The sequence below is a fragment of the Telopea speciosissima genome, chromosome 1 (assembly GCF_018873765.1).
Source record: "Telopea speciosissima isolate NSW1024214 ecotype Mountain lineage chromosome 1, Tspe_v1, whole genome shotgun sequence".
NCBI lineage: Eukaryota > Viridiplantae > Streptophyta > Magnoliopsida > Proteales > Proteaceae > Telopea > Telopea speciosissima.
In genome coordinates this window covers 10,089,403-10,110,359 of record NC_057916.1, presented here as the reverse complement: position 1 = coordinate 10,110,359, position 20,957 = coordinate 10,089,403, and the positions used below count along the sequence as shown (strand labels likewise).

Below are 20,957 nucleotides of genomic sequence, written 5' to 3'. Positions count from 1 at the left end.
GACCGGCCTAACAACTGGAGTCTAACTGGCTCATAGTCAGGGTTTAGACCACCAAGTAAAGAGAAGACACGCTCCTTTTCAAGAATCAGATACACTTTTGCTTCATCCTCTGGGTTAGTCAAATGAAGGTCCCTGTAGTGATCATACTCCTCCACAAGATTAAGGAACGCACTAAAGTACTCAGAAATAGTGCTGTTACCTTGTTTGAATGAGTGAATTTTTTGATGGAGCTGATAGACCTTGGCAGTGTCACCTACTCTGTTGAAGGCCACAGAGATACTATCCCAAATAGCTTTGGCTGTTTCCTTCCTTATAAACCTTCTCCCAATCTCAGGCTTCATGGAGAAGATCAACCATGTCATAACTGTAGAATTTTGAGTCTCTCATTTATCAAAAGTAGGTGAACCAGCTGTGGGAGCCTTGATAGCACCTGTGATATATCCAAGTTTTCCCTTACTCCTAAGAGAAAGTCTCATAGAATGTGACCAATCTAGGTAATTAGTACCATCAAGCTTCACAAAAGAAATATGTTGGTGAGTACTCTCATAAGCCAACTAAGGGACAACAGCAGGGGGCTGTGAATCAGCAGTACCAAGCACAGATGTATCTGAATCAGGCATGATGGAAGGGATTTGACAATAAACAAGAACACCAAAGACAAGTGGGGAGTACACACTCAACCCAAATAAGCAAAAAATCCAATAAGTAGCCTAGGATAGCACACTGCCGAAGCAGTCCTAGCAGCAAATCTCTAAGAGGACTTAAATTAAGCACTTCTAGTGCATTCCAAATTCAATCCAACAAGCAGTCCCTTATAATACTGTACCACAAAGCTTGCAAGGAGTAGTATCAACTCCAAACAAGAGGAAAGGCCTCACAAAGGCTGTGCATACACATCCCTCAACCAAGAGAGCATCAAACTGTAGCTCAAAGCAAGAAAAAAGGATAAACACTCTCGGGTTTACTTGAGCAGAACAGAGGATCCCACACAAGAAGTAAATCTGCTCATATGGCTTCTTCAATCAGCAAGGAAGATCATAGCCATCCTCATAAGTGTCCTAGGGCGATGCAAATGAGCCTGACCAAGACACAAAAGCAATCCGAGAAACGCAATGAACTGAACTCGAACACAGGCGGAACTTGTAGCGGCACTGTGTGAGATCTAAACCTTCAAGAGAGCTTCAAAACAGCTCAGGTAAATCCTTCGATCATCAAAACAGGCTAGAATGAGCCTATTCCATATTCTTTAAGCAAAGCTGTACACAGGAATCTCCTCTTTGGAATCCTTAGACACAAAGGATTTCAAAGAGAAGAGAAAGAATGAAAACAGGGACTGAACACAACTCTCAAACCTTGAGCCTACTCTGATACCAAGTTAGATTTTAGGTTTAGGAGGTAAGAAGAGAGAAGGAAGAAGTTGGAGGAAGAAGAAGATAGCAAGAGAAGAGAGAGAAGAGAGAAGAGAATATTTGGGTTGTAATTGATTGTGTTGGAGAGGCTTCTCCATACACCTATATTAATTCAATCATAAGTTCATAACAAATAAGAAATTACATCCACCTCCCCAGGGAGGTACAAGGGAAATAAAGAAGAAAACATAATTACATAATAAGGCAACTAGTAAGGGGACTTGTTCCTAAACTACCCCTATTACATGGCTTTTAACAAGTGTTTCTATCACAAAATCAAGTGGTACCTTTCAATTCAGAAGAGCTCAGAAGGAACCTTCTTCAGCCACTTACCTGCAGATATTTCAACCTTGCCTCAGCTACCCCATCAGTTGGATTAATCATCCTACATCAAAGGAAAAGGAAAGTAAAAATATAAGAGGAAACAGAGATTCCTTTTTCTTTTGTAAAAGGATGTCAGAATCACTTTTATATCATGAATTAATTCAGATTCTTGGTCCATTTGGCCTAGCAAACACGAAGTCCTACAGAAGGTTCAACCCAGTTACTTGATTCACAATATGATCTACCTGGCTTCAAGCTCTGAAATTTTCACAAGCAATAATTGCTCCCTTTCAGACGCAGTTGTTTCAACTTGTCAATTGAGAAAATATAGAACAATTTGCACTTAACTTGCCCTCAAATGAGACATACATAAAGAGAACTATAACACAGAATTAATATTAGAAAGAAAGAATTGAACAGTTCCATCATGCTTCAGAGCTTATAGGGAGCATTGGAAAATAAAATTTCATATAGAGCTGCTAATGAGACCTAATATAATAAGCAAACATATGGCATATAATTATTTTAATAAGAAAAAGAATACTGAGTAAACCAGTGATCGGCTGTTGTTTTAAAGTATTAGCGAGTATATTAAAGAAGAGGAAACAGGCTGATAACAGCAGTTTTTCTGATAGGAATAACGATGAAAACTCGAATCATAACAATAATAACAAAAAAAAACCATCCTTGCCTAGGGAGTCCACCGAATCATTAGTGGAAGTTGGGAAACCAAAGAACGATGCACTTGATGCAGCCGTCTACCCCCCTAGTTTCTCTAACATGTCACATATTGTCAAGGAAACTCTTACCCATGACCTCCAGCCTAAAACATTATTAGAATCACACTAGCTTACCAGATGAATAGAATTAAGCTTCTTCATTATTCTAGCTAAATAGATGTTAATCATTGTTATACGGAAACAACTCTAGCCTTAGTTTAGTCACATTTGCCTTGGAAAAGAGTAATGGCCATAAAGAACTCTCATCTTCTTTCAGCCCTTTCTACACCTTCAAAAATGATATTTCAAAAATCTGATCCTTGCTATATCACTTCTGATGAACAAAGAAAGAGAGGGAGAAGAGAAAAAAGAGTTGATTGGAAAGGGAGCAAACCAAAAACGGTCAAAGGAAAATATTTATATAGAGGAGGTGACATCAAAGATACATGCCAACTGTAGTTTCGTACGACTTGTGTACGTAAGCTGCATCATCACCACGCCTAATTTTACATACATCTTGCCAGGCCAACTAAGGATTTTAATCTCAAATTGGTTCTAAACACCCTATCAAGTTTCACACATATAACGAAATGCGTAAAGATTAGATTACGATCTTCACTTCAAACTAGCGCAAATTAGAATGTGCACTGCGAGGGAATGTTTAAAAAATAAAGAAGAGAAAAGAGGAAGACGGAAGAAATTCAATTGTGGAGGCGATCAAAAAACCTGGTTGTACTAGCCAACAAAGTGGGGGAACAAAACTGCAAACCCAATTGGAAGTGGTGCCAATACTTGTAAATCCAAACCAAAAGTTCACAATTAGAACGTTTTCCATGTGGGTTAACAAGAGAATTGAGAATGATTTCTATATCACTTCTAATAATACACCATTTTCCAAGTAAAACAGGTGAACTTACAGGGGCATGGGAGGCTCTGGCACTTCTCTTGGGATCAGTAGCAGAGAAAACAGTGTAGACAAGGACGAAGGTGCCAATAATTTGAGCTGCCAAACCCAAACCTTTTCTGTAGCCATCGGCGATCTCGTTCGCCCCACCACTATACTGCACATAGTAAGACTTTTGGAAGGCCTTTTCTAGCCCTACACCACACATTGCACCCAAGCATTCTGTCACGATGTACATCACAACACGGATTAGTGACACTTTACGGGCCAAGAAAAGCCCAAACGTCGCTGCTGGGTTAATATGTCCTCCTGTAAACACAAACACACACAACTGTTTATAATCAAATTCAGAAAACAGAGAAAGAAGCAAAAAATGGATTACCCACTAGAGATGGCGGTACAAAAAACAACGATGAAGATCATGAAACAAAACCGGATATCATAGTTATGTGCTGATAATAAGAGAAAATTTGAGCAGCGGTCATGAGGTGCCAAGGGTCGAGAAGGAAATAAAAAGAATACCAAAAAATTAAAAACAAATAAGAATATAGTGATGAGTTCAAGTTACAATGAAGCAGTCTTGAATGAAATGAAAATGGTGGTGGCTAGAGATGCATGTCTGAATGAAGTAGAGAACCTCAACGAGAAAACCTCAAAGTTTCACAACGACGATGATGGCTTCTCCGTCAGAAATTTTTTTTTGCAGTGCAGAGCTGCAGGTTTGAGCTTTGATTGGTTGAAATGTTGAATAAGGTGAAGTGCACCAGGTGGAGCCAGACCTTTAGGGTTGGGCTTGGGCCTGTTAAAAATTCAACAAAAAAAAAAAAAAAAACACCAGAAAACAACCTAAACGAGTAAGCAACGAAGAGAAAAGAGGAAGAAGGAAAAAATTCAATTGAGGCGGCAATCAGAAAACCTGGTTATCCGAAGAAGTAGCGATGAAGTAATTGCCCTCGGGATTGAAACAAGAACTTTGAACTTTGCGCCATAGGAAAGAACAGAGATTATTAAATTGCAAGCACTTAAACATAGAAGAAGACATTGTGATGGCTGCTATAGTAAGGGAGGGATTGAGGGTAGAAGAAGATGCGCAGGACAAGCCTGTTTTTCTGAATCAATTTCTTCTACCTTCGGTTCTAATGTTTTTGAAATTGAGTGGAACTTCTTTCTTCTTCTGTGGTTGGGTTAACCTGGTCTTGAAAACAGAAGCAGGGCTTTCATTGGTGGATGAGAAGAACCACCTCCTCAGCTTCGAAGGAGTTAAAGTGACATTGATGAAGGAAACAAAAAAAGGGTTTAGTCTTCTGCAATTCTGAGGGGAGAGCAGGTTGCGGCAAGTATAGAGAGGGAAGTGAATCTTAACAGAGTTTGTCTCATGAGTCTAGGATTTTTTCCGGTTAGGGTTTTAGCAGTTTAGAATTTGTACAGGCGCGGAGTGCTTACCTGCAAGTGAGAGAGGGAAAATAGAAAGTATTTAAAGTTGATTTGAAAGAGTGAAACAAAATAACGGTAGAGGCTGGCGCGTATCTTTGACGCCACACCTTCTCTATTTAATAATAAATATCTCCCCTCGAGACATGCGTGCCTTCGTGTCAATTAGGGTAAGCAGTAAGGCGGTTAATAGTATGCTGCTAATCAAGGATAAGGTTAAAATAGCTGATGGGTCCCTCTCATCTATTTCCAGGAAAGGATCCATTAGTTGTTCCCCTTCTCTTACCTTGTCTTCTATGTTGCATATTCCCAATTTCACTACTAACCTTCTATCTATTAGTAGTATTACAAAAAATATGAATTGTAATGTGACCTTTTTTCCATCTCATTGTGTCTTTCAGGATCTGGACTTGGGGAAGACGATTGGATCGGATAAAGTACATGGTGGATTATAACTGCTTGATGGTGACCCTCTTGTTACATAGGCTTTACCTTCTCAACTATGTCAGCTTGCATCCTTCTCCTCTGAAGTACAACAATGGCATTCTAGACTAGGACACCACCTCTTAGGAACTTTATCACATTTATTTCCAGCATTAATAAAAAATTGTAACAAGGAAGATTTTTTTTGTGAGCCTTGTGTCTTGGCCAAATAGACACGTTCAAACTATCCTATTTCTAATAAAATGTCTTCTTCCTTATTTCAATTTGTTCATACTGATGTGTGGGGTCCTAGTCGAAAAGCTTCTCTTTCTGGTCATAGGTGGTATGTCACTTTTATAGATTGTTATTCCCGATTCACTTGGGTCTACTTGATGCATACAAAAAATGAAGTTTTTTCCTGTTTTCAGCATTTTCACAAGATGGTCCAGACCCAATTTAATGACACTCTCAAAGTCTTGAGAAGTGACAATAGGGCAGAGTATATGGAAGGTCAGTTCCAAAGATACCTTGCTGCCCATGGGATTTTACATCAGATCAGCTGTGTTGATACTCCAGCCCAGAATGGTGTGGCTGAAAGGAAAAACCGTCATCTCTTGGAGGTGGCTAGAGCACTTATGTTTGCTCGACATGTTCCTTCTTTTTATTGGGGAGATGCTGTTCTTACTGCGGCCTATTTGATTAATAAGCTGTCCAGTCGGGTTCTTGACTCCAAGTGCCCTGTCGAGCTATTACTTGGCTCTTCTTCTTTTATTGTTCCCCCTAGGGTGTTTGGCTGCGTTTGCTATGCCAGGGATACTAAGTCCCCTGGTAAACTTGAACCCCGTAGTCTCCGCTGCATTTTTTTAGGGTACTTTGCTACCCAGAGGGGGTATAAGTACTATTATCCTCCTGCCAGACGTACATTGGTTAGTATGAATGTTGTTTTTCATGAGATAATGTCTTATTATTTGTCCCCACCACTTCAGGAGGAGAGTGTTAGTGAAAATGTGCTGACCATAGAACCTCCCCTACAGTCTGTTTACAATGAGTATGTTCCTGTTCCTCCTACTCCTAGTCCTCCCTCTGCCTTAGGGGGAGAGGTTCCTATACAGGAGGAGACCATCCCTGATGATGTTGTTGACATTCCTATTCAAAGAGAGCAAACTCCTGTTCAGACTCCAATCCAGAAAACCATTAGTGAACTTCAGAGGAGGATTAATGAATTATATAGGGAAACATAAGCAACTTCAACCAACTATAGCACCAGTACCCATCCAATTGCCAAACCTAGTTCCAGAACCTGCCTCTCCACCTGGTAAAACTTCTTCTCCTGATTTACCTATTGCTATTCGCAAGGGTGTCAGGGCTTGGACTAAGCATCCTATATCCAATATTGTTTCTTATCACTCCCTTTCTCCATCTTTTTGTGCTTTTGTTTCTTCTCTTTCTTCTGTTCGTATTCCTAACAATTGGCAGGAAGCTCTATCAGATGGAAAGTGGAAGACAGCAATGATGGAAGAAATGGAAGCCTTGAAAAAAAATAGCACATGGGAGCTTGTGGTTCTTCCACTTGGGAAGAGAGATGTTGGATGCAAGTGGGTGTTTGTAGTAAAACAGAAGGTGGATGGCACTGTGGATAGGTATAAGGCACGACTCATGGCAAAGGGGTTCACCCAGACATACGACATTGATTACTAGGAGACCTTTGCCCCTGTTGCAAAGTTGAATACTGTTCGGGTTTTGCTATCCTATGCAGTCAATCTTGGGTGGGAATTGCAACAGTTGGATGTGAAGAATGCTTTCCTCAATGGAGAACTAGATGAGGAGGTGTATATGGACATTCCACCAGGGTTTTCTTGTGACAAAAACCAAGGTAAGGTTTGTAAATTGAAGCGTGCACTTTATGGGCTGAAGCAGTCACCTCGAGCATGGTTTGGCAGGTTTCACAAGGCCATGATTTCTGTGGGCTATAAGCAGAGTAATGTTGATCACACTCTCTTTATAAAGAGGGTTGGTGGAAAACTCACTATTCTTATAGTCTACGTTGATGACATAGTGGCCACTGGTACTGATGGTGATGAGATCAGTCGGTTGAAGTCCTTTCTTGGGCAGGAGTTTGAGATTAAAGAATTAGGAAAGCTACTGTACTTTCTTAGGATTGAGGTTGCCAGATCTTCTAAAGGCATTTTTCTCTCCCAAAGGAAGTATGTCCTAGATTTATTGGCTGAAATTGGTTTGTTAGGATGTCACCCTTCAGATGCTCCTATGGATGCCACTGTTCGTCTCAAGGAAAAAGAGGGTGAACCTATTGATAAAGGCCGGTACCAAAGACTAGTGGAGAAGTTGATTTATCTCTCACACACGTCCTGATATTGCTGTTGTTGTGAGTACTGTGAGTCAGTTTATGCATGATCCCTACTCTTCTCATATGGAGGTTATTCTTCGTATCCTTCACTACCTGAAGTCAGCTCCTGGAAAGGGCATTCTCCTGTCTTCTCATGGTCAGCTACGGATAGAGGCATACACTGATGCTGATTGGGCTAGTTCTATAGATCGAAAATCTATCTCTGGGTATTGTTCTTTTGTAGGTGGCAATCTTGTCACTTGGCGTAGCAAGAAGCAGAATGTGGTTGCTCATTCTAGTGCCGAAGCAGAATTTCGTGCTATGGCACAAGGCATTTGTGAGTTACTTTGGCTCAAAGGCTTGCTACAAGACCTTGGTATTCCTATGATGTTGTACTGTGACAACAAGGCTGCAATCAGCATTGCACATAACCCGGTACATCATGATCGCACTAAGCATGTTGAAGTAAATAGGCATTTGATCAAGGGGAAATTGGAAGAAGGGCTGATTTTTGTTCCCTTTGTGAAGTCTACTGATCAGCTTGCTGATATTTTCACTAAGGGATTATCTGAAAAGCTATTTCATCCTAATTTAGTCAAGTTGGGCATGATTGACATATTTGCTCCAACTTGAGGGGGAGTGTTGAATAATGTACACCAGAATACCCATGGTATTCTGGTCTTTTTACTGCTTTAATTTTTTGTGTTTGTGCTGCCTAGTTAAGTCGGCTATAGCTAGGGGTATTTTTGTCTCTATGATGTAATCTTCCATATTATAAATATATGGCTTGGTTGATCAGTTAGGTCATTCAAGCATTCTCCTAATTCCTGTTTTGTTAACAGGTTCCACAAAATATCATTAGATCTAAGAGATAATTTGCTTATAAAATATTGTTCATAAGGACTCTTGTATGTAGCAAAATTCTATCCCTTCTTAATTGACCAGGACTGCAAACTACCAGAACAAAATGGTCCAGCACCCAGTTCAGTTTCAAAAAATATTGTTATCAAAGAGAGATTCATTTTGAGTCAGCAGAAATGAAGCACACCAAATTAAGATGAAGATCAAAAGGTGATCAAATTAATACCTGCTGTGAATGAAAGGTCACAGATGCTAAAGAAATTACATGAGCCAGAATAAACAATGACCCAACAGTTGCCTTCACAACAGAACCCATAGATGGAAGCTTCTCCAGTGTCATTGCCATCAAATCAAACAGTGGTCGAGCATCACCAATCTTGAAGAAGCCAACTCAAAAATAGATTATTTGGCACAACAAAAACCCTAGAGAGAAAAATTAAGAGTACCCATAAAAACAACATGCAATGAATATGCATATCACTTACTCCTTTAGCAATTTCCAATAAGCAGTCTTCAATGAAGGTCTGGAGTGAAATGTTCCAGTTTGACTCTTGCTGTCCTACCAATTCAACTGTTGCCTGAAGAGACTTCCTCAAATGCCTGCTTAGATCACTGATAATCCCAATTTCAGAGACTACGGTTCGTGTTCTGAGTTGTCGAGGCAAAGCGTTAGAAATCTGAACAATATCAGATTTAATTTGCGGATCATGTGCAACATTTTTGTGATCCAGATGTCGAATGACAGTAGCTAGAATCAACTGCTCATTTTCTGTATGTAAGCAATGGAGAGACAACCAAAATTGTTTGGAGTAAAAAATAAACAAATATTATAAGATTCAAATAGGAAAGAAATATTTGGAGGGGGAATAAGTCGGATGCAGAGATGTATAAACATGAAATGTTAGAATTTCAAATGAGAATAAAGATGTGGTTAAACCTAAAAATCAATGCTTAGAAATTAAAATATAAGACTCACAAGTAACCAGACCAAATAGAACCAGGAAGCCTAATGCTCAACTCTACTGTATGATCACCGAGCAACAATAAAGATAAAAATAAAGAAATAAATAAATGAGGAAAAAAAATACATGAGAAATGAATAGTAGGTAGATAATTATATATTTGGGCCATATTATTTGTAAATAATTATAACTAATGAATAAAAGAGATGGTACAGAAGTTTGGATAGGACTTAAAACTGTCTCACATGAGCTTCTGAAACAGTAACTCAAATAAATGGAATGCCTCGGTGTGGCCAAAAGAAAAAGTTGTGGAAGTGATGAGGTCCAAAAAATATCTACATAGTGGTTAACGACTTAAAGAAAATTTTTCCATAGCAATTAAAGAGAAGATTCAAAGTTACTTTATGTCTACATAGCTTGTCTCTCTTCTAATAATATTTTTTTTAAATTTTATTAAAAAGAAAGGGAATGCATGGGAGAGAAAGAGAGAAATAAAACATGAAATTGAAGGTTAATATTGTCAATAAGCAGCTTCTTGCAGATCGTGAAGAGTTTCATATCAGAAGCCTAATTACAAATCTGTATAATTCCTACATCATCCAACTGACAGAAAAACATCAATATCTCACATCAAGTATAATAAAAAAGAAGTTTTAGCTTGAGAGACTAGAAAAGGCACCAAAATACCTGCAGTGTCCATAAAGTAGCACATATCAGACAGAACAATCGTAGCTAACCCCTGCCAAGGAACCCAGTGCTTCCCATTATCAAAGTAAGCGAACACCAAACAACTGAAAAAGAAGATTCCAATTACAGATTTTTAGCTTTTGTAATTCAGCTTAACAGATCCAACATTTGCTCGTCGATGGCCACATCGGAATCACCATGAACCCTCTCCCCCCACCCACCCACCCACCCTTGCTCCGCCACCATCCCTCTCTCCGTCAGCCCTCCCTGCAGCCTCCGACGCCACCTCACCTTCCCCTCCTGCATCTCCACCGATCTCCACCTTGTCGCCTTTCCCTTCCCCCTCTGAACCTCCAACCATCGCTCTCCCCCCTTTAGCTTCCTCCCACCCTGCTTCTACCATTGGCCTGAATCAGTGGTCATCCCTGTTCTACCAAGCCCCTACCGCCTCTCTCGATACCTCCCTTCACCACATCAAACCTTCCTCTGAAAATGGAGTGCCTTTTGCCCTCTGTCCTAACTCCATCCTATCCCCTGAAATCCCGAAATGGACTTTCTGCTTGGTTGGACTTTTCTTGGGAGCCCGACCTTTCTTCAGCATTGTCAAAGCCTCTCTAACAAAGCAATGGAAAGTCGATGGCTTGCCTGACGTTTAGCTTCTCGACTCTGGAGTGTTCATCTTCAAGTTCTTCTCTGACGAAGCCAAGTCTCGTGCCCTTAATGGAGCCCCTTGGATGGTAGGAACCAAACTTATCTTCCTCCGTCAATGGCAGCCCCATCTCCTTCTCCACAAGGTCGACCTCAACACCATTCCCTTGTGGATCAATCTTCCTGGTCTGCCTCTGCACTACTGGACCTAAGAATGTTTAGGCCGTATAGGCTCTGTAATTGGACTACCGCTGCGCACTGACCTTCGCACCCTCAAAATGAAGCACCTCTCCTTCGCTGGGTTATGCGTGGACGTCTCTGCTGATTCTCCTCCTCCATCATTCATCTCCATCAAGGAAGAAGACGGATTCTGGTTCGAACAGCTTGTGAAATATGAATGGATCCCCCCTCATTGTCAGCAGTGTAAAATCTTTGGCCATTCTACCACCCATTGCTCTGCCTCAGTGTCCCTTGCCATGGCAGCCCTTGCTTTTGCCCTGAATCCTCTCAACGATTCACCGCTTTCTACAGCAGCCACGCAGTCGCCATCCCAAGCAGCTCACCCTGAAACTATTTTCCACAACTCTGCAACGACTTCCTTGGAGATGCCTGCTCCTGCTTTTCCCCTTGGAGAACTACCCTCTTCTCTGCCTCGACTTCTTCTAGATTTTCCAGACCTAACAGTCGTGGACGAGAGTCCAAGAGACAAAATGGCTGTCGTCGTCGCCATAGTCGCCGTCGTCGCCACCAAGACTCCATAAGGACTGAACACCTTCATATTACCGCTGGTGCTCCTCCATGCATGACGGAGCTGACAGCTCCTGATACCGAGGCCCCTCAGGCTCCTGCTACGAAGACTCCTTTCGTGACTGCCTCCTCAATACCTGAGCATGTCTCCTCCCTTGATGAACCAGTTGAGGCGAACCATGCCATTGGAGCTCCCTCTGGCACAGATCCGATGACATCTCTGCATCTGCTTATTGCCATACCCTCTGAGTTTAGAAGAAACACCTTTACCTTACCTACCACCGATGTAACGCTCAACAGATCTCCTGGCCAGCAAGATCCTCCTGCGGTTGCTTCTGTCGAGACCCTAACGAAGGACAACCCTTTCCTTTCTCTCGCTTCGCCTTTCTTCGTCGGTAAGGCCATTCCCTAACCCGATCCTTCTCTTCCCCCTCCCTCTCGGCCATTTCCCCCCTTGTCCCCCCTCCTCAGTCTGACCTGCCCCCCTCTTCCGCTTTGACTCACATGACCTTGTCTGTTGGATCCCCCTTACGCCCCTCCTTGATACTTGAGCATGTCTCCTCCCTCGATTAACCAGTTGAAGTGAACCACGCCATTAGAGCTCCCTCTGGCACAGATCCGATGACATCTCTGCATCTGCTCACTGCCATACCCTCTGAGTTTGGAAGAAACACCTTTACCTTACTTACCTCCGATGTGACGCTCAGCAGATCTCATGGCCAGCAAGATCCTCCTGCGGTTGCTTCTGTCGAGACCCTGACAAAGGACAACCCTTGCCTTTCTCTCGCTTCACCCCTTTCTCCGTCGGTAAGGCCATCTTTAAACTTTTCTAATTTTGATCACCCCCCCTTTTGCTCTCCACTTTACCTATTTTACCCCCTGCTACCTACCCCCTGGCCTTTGACTTTGCCCTCCACGTGCCCTTCCTTTAGACCTAAACCCTTTTCCCCTTTCAACCTTACTGGTCCTTCCCCCCAGGCCTATGACATCTCGGCTCTGTCCTCTTTTAATCCCCGGCCCAGCATTACGGCCCAACCCTCTCTCCCCCTCTTAACCCACTCCCTCCCAGCCCAAGCTCAGTCCTTGTTTACTTACAATCTCCTCATCTTTCAACCCCCAGCCCATCTCTACCACAAGCATTTCCTCAACCCCCCCATCCCATTCCCTGACCCGATCCATCTCTTCCCCCTCCCTCTCAGCCATTCCCCCCTTGTGCCCCCTCCTCAGTCTAACCTGCCCCCCTCTTCCGCTTTGACTTGCATGACCTTATCCATTGGACCCCCCTCCCCCCGCAGGCCTCTTGTCCGCAGCCCTGGTATTGTCTTCTACCATCGTCGCTATAGAAGCACCCCTCCGATGTGCTCATTGTTATTCCCCCTTTAGTTGTCATGTCTGCAGGTTTTATTTGGAATGTCAGGGGTCTCAACTCCCTAGCGAAGCATCAGGACATTAGATCCCTCATCAAATCCACCCATTCTTCTCTTTGTGTCCTTTTGGAAACCTGTGTTCTGCAAGAAAATACCTCCTGCATTGCTGCCTCTATTGCCCCCTTCCTGGTCCCTTCTCTCCAATTACAACCATTCCCCTAACGATCGGATTTGGTTCCTCTAGGACCCCTCCAAAATCAACATCTCCCTTTCCCACTCCTCTTCTCAGTTCCTCCATCTCAGCCTTTCCATTCCTAATTCCCATTCCACTTCCCACCTGACGGTTGTCTATGCCTACAACTAAGCTGCTGGCCGTCTTTCTCTATGGTCTGATCTTTCCTTCCTCAAGGCCTCCATGGACTCCATTCCTTGGGGATTAGGCAGTGACTTTAATGTGGTGCGATCTCAACATGAGAAATTGAGAGGCAGACCAATTGACACTTCCTCTGTCCTTGCTTTCAACGAGTGCTTAGAAGATCTAGGCATCGAGGACCTTCGCTGGACTGGCTCTTTCATTACTTGGAACAACCGTTGAGTTGGTCTTGATCGCAGCGCTTGTAAGCTTAACCGCTTCCTCTCTAATGAAGCTTGGCTCACCTCCTTCCTGCACTCCCTTGCCAACTTCCTCCATCAGGGCCTCTGATCATTGTCCCTGTTACATCCTTATCCAACCCTATTCCTCCTTCTGTCCCAAGCCTTTCAAATTCTTTGACATGTGGACCTCCCACCATCTCTTCCTCCCCACTGTTCTGAAGGCTTCGCGCACTCCGGTCTCCTCCCCCTCCCTCCCCCCTCGTTGCCCTGGCCAGAAAGCTCCGCAACACCAATGCTGCCCTCAAAAGCTGGAATCTCTCCACCTTTGGTAACATCAATTCCATGCTTTCCTCCTACAAATCCAACCTTTCCTCTGTTCAGTCCAGACTCCGTTTTGACCCTCTCAACTTTGACATTGCCTCTGAGGAGAAACTCCTCTCGAAGGAGTTGCATTCTCTCTCCTCCCTGGAGGAAAGCTTTTTGCGCAAAAAGTCTCGCATCAAGTGGTTAGAGCTGGGAGACTTAAACTCAGCTTACTTTCACAGGTCCCTGAAAGCTAGACTCAACTCTAATTCCATCACCCTCTTGCATTCCCCTGATGGCTCCCCCCTTACCTCAGTCCATGATATCAAATCTTCCTCCATCTCTTTCTTCTCCGAACTTTTCAATCTCCCCCCTTTCCCCTCCTCCTCTCCCTTCTGACCTCATCAACAAGTTTATCCCTCCCCAGATTGCGGATTCTCACATTGCCATTCCCTCTCATGATGAGATCTTCAAGGCCATTCACTCCCACAAATCCAATAAAGCTCCCGGCCCTGATGGGTTCAGTATAGGATTCTTCCTGAGCTGCTGGGATTCCATTAAAGGAGATCTCTTCAAGTCCATTGGCGGCTTCTTTTTCAGACCCAGCCAGCTGCCAGCTGGCTCAGGTCAACCAGACCTTCATCTGCCTCATCCCTTAAGATGGAGCCACTTCTCTCTCCGACTTTAGGCCTATCTCCCTCTGCAATCTCATCTACAAGTTCATTGCCAAAATCCTTGCCAACAGAATTAAGGCTGTGATCCCCTCCCAGGTTAGCCCCAACCAGTCCGCCTTCATTTCTGGGAGAAGCATTGCAGACAAAATTATCCTTTGTTTTGAAATTGTGCGTGGAGTTGATCGTAAATTCCACTCTCTGGCAGCCCTTTTGAAAATTGATCTTCACAAAGCTTTTGACTCCCTTCGCTGGGACTTCATTTGTGGAGTGCTCTCTCAAATGGGCTTCCCCCCAGCCTTCGTTCGCTAGATTTATGCTTGCATTTCCTCCCCCTCCTTCTTTGTTCTAGTCAATGGCTCTCCCGCCGGGTTCTTCCACTCTAAAGTGGGCATTCGCCAAGGCTGCCCCCTCTCCCCCTTCCTGTTCGCCCTCGCTCTGGAAGTCCTCTCTCGGAGTCTTCAATCCAAGACTGATCTCCACCTCATCTCTCCCATTCCTAAATGTAAGCACATCAACCTTACCCATCTGGCTTTTGTAGATGATCTAATGATCTTCTCCAAGGCCTCTCACTCTTCCATCTCCGCTATCATGGGATTCCCTCCATCTTTTTGAGACTCTCTTGGGCCTTCGCATTAATCTCATTAAATCCAAAATCTTCCTTTCTAGTATTTCCGATTCTGATAGAGACTCCCTTCTGCATCTGATTAGATTCTCCATCGGTTCCCTCCCGGTTAAATACCTTGGTCTTCCTCTCATCCCGGCCAGGCTTTCCAATCACCACTGTGCTCCTATGTTGGATAACATCTGTAAGCTCCAGTAAGCTCCTTTCGTACGCTGGCCGCCTTGTTTGTATCCGCTCTGTCCTCCAAGCTACCTACATTTACTGGAGTGGGATTTTCGGCTTACCCAAAGCCACCATCCAGTCCATGGAATGCCTATTATGTGCTTTCCTCTGGAAAGGGACTGACAGTTTAAGATTCCTCCATCCTGTTAGCTGGAAGTCTATCTGCCTTCCCAAATCCGAGGGTGGTCTTGGGATAGGCGTATCTGGGATTCCAACACTGCAGGCATTCTTAAACTGATCAGGAAAGTCTCCTCCCATCATAATTCCATCTGGGTCAATTGGGTCTACTCTCATCTTCTCAAGTCTGACTCCATCTGGACTATTCCACCCCCTCTGACTCCTCCTGGATCTGGCGCAAGATCCTTGCCCTTTGCCCCCTTACCCTTCGAGGCATCTCTTCCTCTATCGTAAATGGATTCTCCACTTCCCTCTGGCTTGACCCTTGGCACCCCCTTGGAGTCTTCTACTGTGTCCTTGGCCCTAGGATGATCTACTCTTCTGGTCTCCCCAAAAATGCCTCCCTCTCCTGTCTCATTTCTTCTGGATCCTGGTCCCCCCCCTCACCTCAATCCCTCCATTGTCTCTTAGATTTGGCCTACAATCCCTCCCCTCCCCCCTCCCCCCCCCCCCACATGCGAACATAACCCTTTGGCTGCCCTCCCTCAATGGCCTCTTTAGCACCAATTCGGCTTAGAATTTTGTTCAAGATACTACCCCCGCCGTCCCCTGGCACAACCTAGTCTGGTTCAAAGGCCATATCCCTCGCCACAGTATCACAGCCTGGAGATCCCTTTGCCTTTGCCTTCCAACCCAAGCCTTCCGGATACACCGTCACATCCATGTTTCCCCTGCCTGCTCCCTTTGCTGGAATGGTCTTGAGGACATCCCCCACCTCTTCTTTGCTTGCCCTTTTACCTTTACCATCTGGAAAAAAGCCCTTTCCTCGATCTGGCCCCGCAACAGGAGACCGCTTCACTTTGAGAGAGAATGGCTTTGGATGGTTAAGTCCTTCTCTAGGTCCTCGATATGCGACACCATTGGAAAGTTGGTTTTTGGAGCTGCTATTTACCACATTTGGATGGAGCGGAACCTTAGGAGATGGACTTCCAACTCTCGATCTTATGATCTGATTTGGAAAGCCATCTCCTTTGAAGTCTCTTCCAAACTCAGCCGTACCTGTCTTTGTGCGGTTCGGGACTCCCCTAGGAACAGGCATATTGCCGTCTCCTGGGGCCTTGATCTGTACAGTTTATTTCCTTCCACCTCTGCATAGGTAGGCTTGTTGTTTCTCCACCCCCCTCTTTCCCTTGTATATCACTTCCACTTTTCCTGCCCCCTCCTGGGGTTTGGTAATATATATTTACTCACCCAAAAAAAAAAAGTAAGCAAACATTGGATCTCAAACCTGGTGCATTGTCGTACTCTCCTTGGCCAATTCTACCACTTTCTGGATACAAATTTCAGCCCATATTTTTGGATTTTCAATCTCTTCTCTGTTGTGCAAGTAAACCAATGTATTAACCACAGTCCCCTACATTATTTTTTTTAACCTTTAGAGGAATGGAAAGAAAAAAGTTCCATCAGAAAAATACGTAATGAATCAAGAATATGATACTGAAGGACCTCATTTTTGGAGTTAAACATGTATGGTTGCTCATTATTACCGAGTCAATAGAGTGCAATCTTTTTTTTCTCGTCTTGGCCTAAGGTAGCTCAGGCTGAGATCACTGCCAACACCCACACCACCCCTTGCTTCACTTCTAACTACTCCATCAACCCAATTGTGATCTGGCTCCCCCCTTTCGACATCATCTACAAGATTTATATCTGGTTTGTAGTTATCCAGTGTGGCATGCACAATCTGCACAAAGTATAAATCCTGAAATGAAAAGAAATTCATGATTGAAGAACCCAATTAAACTTAATATAGCCAAGATTTCAAGATGTACAAATAGAAGCTTAAATTGGAAGTATATTCACAAGTAGAGAGACTTGATTATCAGACTCGCATATATACATGAATGCGCATGCTTTAATCATAACTTGCTACAGGTTTACAAACCGTTGAACCTATGTAACTATCATTACATGTGTTAGCGTCAGACGTAGATAATGTTAGATGGATACATATCAAACTCATTGATCTCCTAGAACTAAAAGCAGTCTGCAGACACATCCAGACTATGTCAAACATGCATCAATATGAGTAAACATGTCAAAAATCTAACAAGGGTGTGAAGTCTTGGAATGCCAGCCCTAGACACAAGATATGAGCTACACCTAAAGTTATTTCAGAAGAAACTACTCTCATTGTGTAAAGTACCTATCACAGCCCCTAATCATTCCTCTATTAAAACATTTCCACATTGTTGCTTCTAACTTTAACCTGTTTTCCTTGTGCAGCTACTAGCTCCAAAGCTCAATTTATTCACACTGTGCCAGGAAACAAGTCATAAAAATTAAACACTGGGTCTAATTGCCAACACATACTAAAGCATTAGAAAACCAGTCACCTCATCAAAACCATCAAGAACATGTGAAAATCTGCCATAAACCACACCTGAAATGTGAAAAATCAATTTGACTCAATGAGGAATTAGATGGAGGTAAATTTAAAAAATGATTGTGCTCATGTTGCGCTAACAAGAAAACATCACAACCAACAAAAAAAAAATCCACCAACTACCATAGCTGAAAGGCATTGCAAACTTGATACCCTGAAAAAGCACTTCCTATATTCCTTCCCAGGCTCACGTGCAAGCAAGCATGCATACTCTAGGAACCAATTTCTCAATATTGGGAGCATAACTTCCATCTGCCCGTTCATGCACAAAGGCAAGAACAGAACCAGCATAAAACATATGGAGAAGTAACCGTAAAAGTAAAGATGAGAGTAAAATCATAAAAGAAGCCTGTTCATTGTTCATTTATTTGAAAAACGTAAGCATGAAAGGTGGAAGTAAAACAAAATTCAGAAACTTTGTTAAGGACAAAACCAAATCCATAACATGATGGCATCTCGTCCAAGTAAGCAAGCACTTCACAAATCACAAATCCACAATCCAAGCATCATCCCAAATCTAATCAGATGCTCAAATGAATGCTCCACTTTCAGATCAAGTGATTGAAGAGGATCCCTTTATAACAATTGTAAAACCAATCCAACCCCCCCTCCAAATATATATATATAGGGATCAAGAGCCTCCTTTTCCATTCAGGTTCGTTGCCCATGACTAGGAAAAACCTATCACTAGTTCCAATATTTTGGAGGATAAGCTCAATAACCTTTCAACCTTTATGCTTTTGCCTTAAATTTCTGATTAACTTTCCAGTTACAAAAATTCAAAATAGCTGAAAGGCATTGCAAACTTGATACCCTGAAAAAGCACTTCCTATATTCCTTCCCAGGCTCACGTGCAAGCAAGCATGCATACTCTAGGAACCAATTTCTCAATATTGGGAGCATAACTTCCATCTGCCCGTTCATGCACAAAGGCAAGAACAGAACCAGCATAAAACATATGGAGAAGTAACCGTAAAAGTAAAGATGAGAGTAAAATCATAAAAGAAGCCTGTTCATTGTTCATTTATTTGAAAAACGTAAGCATGAAAGGTGGAAGTAAAACAAAATTCAGAAACTTTGTTAAGGACAAAAACCAAATCCATAACATGATGGCATCTGGTCCAAGTAAGCAAGCACTTCACAAACTGTTGGCACAAATCCACAATCCAAGCATCATCCCAAATCTAATCAGATGCTCAAATGAATGCTCCACTTTCAGATCAAGTGATTGAAGAGGATCCCTTTATAACAATTGTAAAACCAATCCAACCCCCCCTCCAAATATATATATATAGGGATCAAGAGCCTCCTTTTCCATTCAGGTTCGTTGCCCATGACTAGGAAAAACCTATCACTAGTTCCAATATTTTGGAGGATAAGCTCAATAACCTTTCAACCTTTATGCTTTTGCCTTAAATTTCTGATTAACTTTCCAGTTACAAAAATTCAAAGAACGGAAGAAAAAGAAAAATAAATGTGTGCATCTATAAGTGCAGAATGCCTATCAAGCTGTTAAATTTTCAAAGTTTATATCTTTTTCTTCCAATTGCTTGATCTTTGCACTTCCCTTCAATACGAGGAAAATCTATGTTTTCCACCACAACCAATAAGAAGAAGGAAAAAGTCAACAGTCTACCAACAATGGGGGAAATATGTAATTTAAGATCAGTTTCTCCACTGAATGGATGTTTCACCAAGCAGAAAAATCTACTGATTTCGCAACAACAGATTGTTAACAGCAAACACAACACTTATATTGAAGTCTTGAAGGGATTAACCAGTTTGTATGATGCAAAGAAAAAGTAGCAAGATATATAAGTAACTTACTAGATAACGATGCTAATTACATCCTAAAATCATCTGACAATGAATGAATCCGGTCAAGGTTTTGCATCCTAGAATACGAACACGGTCTTGCTTTGTGGAGTCCCAAAGTCCAAGAGTTCAATTACAACAATCAGTAGACTGAGAGTGACGTATGCCCTATAGAACAAAATGCATACATGAGAAATATATTTGAGATAACGCCAAAGAACTACCACATATGGCCTAGTAGCAAAAGAATGCAAACAGACCCACCTTCCGACTACTAAAATAGATACAGTATCAAGAATTTATGGACAAAATCTTCCCTAAATAAAGTAGTAAGAACAAAAAGGAAAGAAAAAAAAATTTGAAAACTTCTCTATAAGTCAAAATGAGGGGAATATTTAAATGACACCAAATCCAGGTCAACATAATGAGTCTGAATTTACTTCTTGAGTTGCCTTGAGCCCAGAAACGGAACTAACAGTAGTTGGAAGTTCTAAGAAAATAGGAAATGAGACTAGTTTCATTAGAACATTAAGTCCTAAATAAACTTTTTTTTTTTTTTTTAATTAAAAAAAAACTGTATTCCACAACAAAAATTAAAATAAAAAATAAAGAAAGATAAGAGGGGAAAAGAAAACCATTACACTTACATCTGCTCCTTGCATATGCAAAGCAGTTTATGGTATGCCTCTGTGATAATACTGATATATTTGATATGCTCAGACCTCAATTCTTTTGAGCACCTTTGTTCAAGATACTTGGCAATCTACAACAAAGAAAAGGAAACCAAAATAACCTCCAAGTAGAAGCCATTGATACGCAAATAACGAAAGGAGGTTAAATTATGTTGAAAGAAGGGAGTACCTTTGGAATTCGGAGGGGGTTCTTGGCAGCATATTCACACAATTTAACAATTTTCCGTTCATTTGGAGCACCCTTCTACAAAATTACACAGCTAGACATCATTATCCTGGATGTTAAAAAGATAAGTAGGACTACTCTGTTTTTATAACACCATGTAACAAGAAGATAGATGCGTCTATCTCAAACAAGGTTACAGGACATCCAACATGACAACCCTACAAACTAGATAGGAAAACACATCTGTATATGTACTTTCTCTCTCTCTCTCTCTTATCTGGGAAAGTCAGTGTTTCTATCACAAAATCATGTGGTACATTTCAAATCAGAAGAGCTAAGAAGGAACTTTCCTCAGCCACTTACCTGCAGATATTTCAACCTTGACTCAGCTACCTCATCAGTTGGATTAATCATCCTACATCAAAGGAAAAGGAAAGTAAAAATATAAGAGGAAACAGAGATTCCTTTTTCTTTTGTAAA

General features: G+C 42.2%; 1 protein-coding gene and 1 pseudogene across 1 annotated transcript; both read right to left on the bottom strand.

Moving 5' to 3' along the window:
- Nucleotides 1–383: 383 nt before the first annotated feature.
- On the bottom strand, nt 384–3,779 carry LOC122658251 (aquaporin PIP2-4-like). The gene is made up of 6 exons (XM_043853204.1): nt 3,743–3,779; nt 3,366–3,665; nt 3,193–3,243; nt 1,979–2,042; nt 1,743–1,794; nt 384–512 (listed from the first exon to the last, which is right to left on the bottom strand). Exons 1-6 carry the CDS (start codon nt 3,777–3,779, stop codon nt 384–386), a joined length of 633 nt encoding a protein of 210 aa, XP_043709139.1.
- Nucleotides 3,780–8,487: 4,708 nt separating this feature from the next.
- Nucleotides 8,488–20,681, bottom strand: LOC122658158 (annotated as a pseudogene).
- Nucleotides 20,682–20,957: the final 276 nt, after the last annotated feature.

What these genes read in the sequence shown, in the direction of transcription:
- LOC122658251 (XM_043853204.1), bottom strand. Translation starts at nt 3,779, where the DNA reads ATGATCTTCATCGTTGTTTTTTGTACCGCCATCTCTA. An exon ending in AGCCTCCCATGCCCCTGTAA is followed by an intron (nt 3,244 to 3,365) that starts GTTCACCTGTTT and finishes TGGATTTACAAG; the next exon opens with TATTGGCACCACTTCCAATT. An exon ending in ATTTCAGAGCTTGAAGCCAG is followed by an intron (nt 1,795 to 1,978) that starts GTAGATCATATT and finishes CCTTTGATGTAG; the next exon opens with GATGATTAATCCAACTGATG.